General features: G+C 41.1%; 1 protein-coding gene across 1 annotated transcript; it reads left to right on the top strand.

Moving 5' to 3' along the window:
• Positions 1-1,570: 1,570 nt before the first annotated feature.
• Positions 1,571-4,925, top strand: LOC123032060 (zymogen granule membrane protein 16-like). The gene is made up of 3 exons (XM_044447685.1): positions 1,571-1,625; positions 3,632-3,764; positions 4,489-4,925. Exons 1-3 carry the CDS (start codon positions 1,571-1,573, stop codon positions 4,850-4,852), a joined length of 552 nt encoding a protein of 183 aa, XP_044303620.1. The 3' UTR covers positions 4,853-4,925.

The following is a 4,925-nucleotide window of genomic DNA, read 5'->3' as shown; positions in this document are numbered from 1 at the left end:
TAATTTTTATGAGGTTTGTAAAAAGGAATTGTTAAGGTAGTCAACAATTAGGAGGATGTTTCTCCTTAGCCTTAAGTCATTTTGAAAAAAAATATTTTGACTTTTGTCCAAATTCCCAATATTGTATTACACTGCACTAATAATCAATGGCTGCTTCTAATTAAAAGGGTCATGGTACTAACAGACAGAAGTACTGTGTTGCGCAGCTATTCCTTCTTATTTTTACTGAAGGGAAAAAAGTTGGAAGGCTTGGTGGGTAGAAACAGAAGGCTTATGAGTGAAATTTGACACCAACTGGAACCTGCATAAAACCAGTGAATTAATGACTTGTCTGGAAGTACCTCTGATCCCCAGTTAATAGGTTTGGTTTTAAAATAACAGCATGCTTTGTGATTTTTTAAAAATCACCTTGAAGAATATGCCATTTTTGGAGCCAACCATGCATTCCCTCTGCCAATTACACAAAGGCACAAAATCCAGATTTGATTATAGTTGCATGCATTTTACTTATGTATTCCAGCAAATCCTATACCCCTTTTCTGCCCTTACCTTTGAGCGCTTCTAATCCAGTGACTATCTTCTTTGAGTCGTGAATGAAGAAATGATAATCCAGTGGCTTCACTACCTGACAGTGCAATTCTTTGAATGCCTACTCAAAAATAACTCCCACTGGGTTCAATGGGACTTCATCCCAGGTCAACAAGTACAGGATTTCATCCTAAATAAGAAATTTAATTGTGTTACAGAAATGGCAAAAGCTGTGGGAAAGAAATATTAAGGTAACCTTAGCAACCTCATATAAAGAAAAGCTTTATAAAAATTTTTATAGATGGTATCTGTCGCCAAATAGATTAGCAAAAATGTTTCCAAAAATGTCAAATGGATGTTTGTTTGTTTGTTTGTTTGTTTGTTTATTTATTTATTTAGGGAACTTCTATGCTGCCCCATTCGCTGAAGCCTCGGGGCGGCTCACACCCCCTCATTACATGTTGCAAATGTAAACATAAACTGGTACTTTTTATCATATGTGGTGGACTTGCGATAAGGCAAAAAATACTAGGTTAAAGTACATAAATGGCTTGAGGAAATGTTACAAAAATCTTTAATATTTAAACCTGAAGTTTTTTTTATTAGGTATTATTTCTGATGATTTCGATAAACAAGCAACGTATCTGATTCTACATGTAATTACTGCGGCAAGGATTGTATTTGCCCTACACTGGAGGAATGAAGAGCCACCTACTGATAATAAAAAAGATCTTGGATTGCGCAGAAATGGACAGGCTGACTTTGAAGGAGAAAGAGGATACATATTTCTATCAAACCTGGAACTCTTTTTATTATAGGCTAGAGAAATGGGACTATGCGAGGATTTGAATATGGTTATGGACTGTTAACAAAAAAGTGAGGGGCTGACCCAGTATGTCCAATGTCTTTGATGACTGATGTTTTAGTCTTAGTTTGTAGAAAATAATAAAACTTCTTCAAAAAGAAAGAAGAAATTTAAAGGCCCCTGTTAACTGTGACTTTCTTCTCTTTTGCAGCATTCTGACGATTTCCATCTTGCAAGATGCTGGTGTTTGCATTCCTGCCCTTCTTTTATGCGGGAGCATCCAGTAATCCAGGTAAGAGCCAGAAAGGGGCAGGTATTGCCCAAGTTTGTCGTACAGCAGGGGAGTGGGAATTAGAGAACAGTTGTGAGAATTTGCAGTAAGGAGCAGTTCTGTGAGTGTGTGCAAGTGCTGGCAAGGTCAAATTTAGGAGCGCGGCCTGTGGCTTTTGGGGACATCTGTCCTGGGTTGTTTGCTGTACTACTTCTGTTCGATAGCTAAAGGAAGTCATACAAAGACTGAAACTTCTTAAAGCAAACAGGCAGCTTATGAATCATGAAAAAAAGAGGAAATACATCTCAAAAAGAATGCAAAAGAGGAACACAGAATTGCAAAACAGAAAAAGAAAAAAACCTCAAATGCTAATTCACAGATGTTGATAATGACTTTGGAAATAATTGAAATGGAAGTGCTGTACGCATCACGATGAAACTGGCTGAATGGTATAGCCGCTTGTAAAAAGACAGCTACAGAGGCTGGCTATAAACTGGCAACCATAATCCCACTGAAAGGCAGTAAAAGGATAGGGTTTAAATAAATATGTCGTTAAATTACATGTCCGGATTAAATAATTGAAATAAGAACATCTTGGGTGAAAATTATCCTTCTGCTTCTAAGCTCCTTTTCATTAATCTTTCCATAGTTGCCAAGATTGTGCTTACTGAGAAAATTCTCTAATCCCAACAATTAAAGAGCAGATAATCAAAGTCCTGGAAATTGCCAAAAGGGACAAATTAACACAAATGAGAGAGAGATCTAGGGGACCTGGAGGTGAAATTGAATGATAACACTTTAATCTATATTTATTATGAGTTAGAATATTATTTTGTACTGGAATGAAGAATGATAATACTTTAAACTGCATTATCACTGATAAGATACCCTTTGGCATCAGAAATACTCTTTTTTAAAAAAAGAAAACTTTTGAATTAAAAATTGAATCTATACACTCTATCTACATAAGCAAAAATTTTACAGAAACAATGCCCTTAATCGCAACTGCATGTGTGTTTAGCCTTTCAGTTCTTTAGAATTGGCCAGAAAGTTTGCCTGCTCCTTCCAAGACATTTCAGCACACCTTTGACCTGTAGGGTGGCCACTTATAATCATTTAAAAGAGAGAGAGAGAAATATATCACCAAAAGAGAACAGAAAGCTGACATCAGTTTGCTTTAAATTTGCATATATTTGCAGGTGCCCATGTTAATTCTTGATGGGCAAAGGGTCTAATGGTTCTTTATCTTAAATGTGGAATTGGACAAGATGCTCTTCAAGTTCAGGACAATCTTCTGACAGGCCCTCAAATAACAAACTGTTCTCTGTAAAAAAGGACTCGTAGACACCAGAGGGACTAGAGTGCTGTCACTGTTCTGCACCTGATGCTGTGTTTGTGTGTGTGTACACGTGCATGTGTGTGCGACTGCAATAGAACAAGAGACTTCAAAACAACCTCAAGTGTATGGTTATTGTGAAGCAACCTTGTAAATAAGTCCACGCAAGTTATTAGCCTGCAGAATGTTTTATTAGCTGTTGGAGGTGGCTGGTAGAAGGGTGGGGGGGGGGGGAACAGAGAGTTGCATTTACAGGCTGGGTCTGGGGGAAGGCGTAGCAGAGCAAGGCTGGTAGCCACTGATAGCTGCCTTCTCCTCCATGAATCTGTCCATCCCCTTTTAAAGACACCCAAATTGGTTGCCATCACCACTTTCCATGGTTGCTGTGGTTTCATCAGGGGCATAGAGTATGTGGCACGCCAAATGTTGGTGGATTGCAGCTCCCAAGATGTTCTAGCTGTCTATGAACTATGGCTGATGGACATTGTGGTCCAACACTGTCTGAAGCACCACACATTCCCTACCTGTCTTAAATATAAAGCTGTTAAAGAGGTAACTTAATACCACCAGAGGTAGCAAAGCTTAGAAGGTCCTCCAGAGCTTCAAAAGGGGCACAGGAAAGTAAATAATAGAATACTTAATTCACCTGTTTAATTAATTACCTGCTTGCTCATTCCCTTTTTGAATCCAGCCCAGCCTAGGTTCAGCTTCTACTCTGGAGAATATGGTGGCAACAGCGGGGAACATTTTGACCAGTCAAGTAACCAGCTGGACGGCCCCATAACAGCCCTGAGAGTAAGGGCAAATGACCGGTACATCCTAAGGTATATGTATCTTCTTGGGCGCTAGATCTATTGCACTGGCACCATGTGTGTGGGCCAGCTGAAGGGGACTTTTGCAAGAGAGGAAGTATGAAGGGACTGATCACAGCAGTGCATTGGGGATAGCTAAAATGACTTTTTAAACTTGCAGTTATGCTCCGTGTGTGTGTAGGGTGGGGAAAAGAAGAAGAAATGTGTGTGCCACCTGCAGATACAGAAGCGGTGGGCTTCTCTGAAGAATGCGCGGCAGCCTGGAGCTGTGTCTTTGTTTTTCTGGATCCATGCACATAGGCTGGCCACTTACACATCACCCAAAAAGAGGACAGAGGAGGACTTTGGGACAAAGATCTGCATAAAATCTGCATATCGTGATTTCAAAATTATCACTTGTGCTTCAAGCTGAAGGCCAGCACACAGGTCAGCTAGTCAGTCTTCCACATCATGGTGAGATGTACTGTCTTATTTCTAGATGTGCATATACACACATACAAATAGAAAATAAATAGCCAGATGTATTTGCATAGGCAAATATTAAGCAAATCACCACCCTTTCTTTTGTGATCTTATGGATCCCAGATCCTCTTTCTGGGTGATCCATTAGTGGCCATCCTATGGCATGAGTGTCTTCTGTTGATTTCTGCATAGAAGCAGCTACCAAGGGCACAGGGCCTTGGTCCATCCGAGGCAGCAGCCTCAACTCATACTGCCCCTCCCCTTGTCAACACAGCATCCAAGTTCGCTATGGCGACTCATGGTCCAGCGTGGAAGGGAGTGCTGTGGGTACAGCGTCAGACCAGCAGCTGTTTCTCGGAGAGGGATTTGTGCAGGCCCGGGGCCGTTTTGGAAGCTACGTGGAGTACCTCGCCTTCCGCACCAACCTAGGCCGCGCCATTTCCTTTGGGCCCAGCTCTGGTTCTGGGACGACCTTTGAGGCAGAGCCTCTGTTCCCAGGCATGGTCCTGCGCTCCATCCATGGACGGTCAGGGCCTTTCATCAATGCTATTGGCTTTCACTGGGATGAAGAGCCATGGATTAGAGGGGGAAACCAATCCTCCCCTTCCACACTGCCTCCAGAAATAGCCCATATATAGAACTGTCATCCATCTTCCTTCAAGGGGGTGCCTTGAAAATCAATAAAAGCAACATCAAAGTTAAATAACAGCT

The sequence above is a fragment of the Varanus komodoensis genome, unplaced genomic scaffold (assembly GCF_004798865.1).
Source record: "Varanus komodoensis strain SLA01 unplaced genomic scaffold, ASM479886v1 scaffold53, whole genome shotgun sequence".
In the NCBI taxonomy this organism is placed as follows: Eukaryota; Metazoa; Chordata; class Lepidosauria; order Squamata; family Varanidae; genus Varanus; species Varanus komodoensis.
Note: the sequence above shows the minus strand (reverse complement) of the source record. Positions and strands in the feature narration are given on the sequence as shown.

What these genes read in the sequence shown, in the direction of transcription:
- LOC123032060 (XM_044447685.1), top strand. Translation starts at nt 1,571, where the DNA reads ATGCTGGTGTTTGCATTCCTGCCCTTCTTTTATGCGGGAGCATCCAGT. An exon ending in GGGAGCATCCAGTAATCCAG is followed by an intron (nt 1,626 to 3,631) that starts GTAAGAGCCAGA and finishes TTTTGAATCCAG; the next exon opens with CCCAGCCTAGGTTCAGCTTC. An exon ending in AATGACCGGTACATCCTAAG is followed by an intron (nt 3,765 to 4,488) that starts GTATATGTATCT and finishes TTGTCAACACAG; the next exon opens with CATCCAAGTTCGCTATGGCG.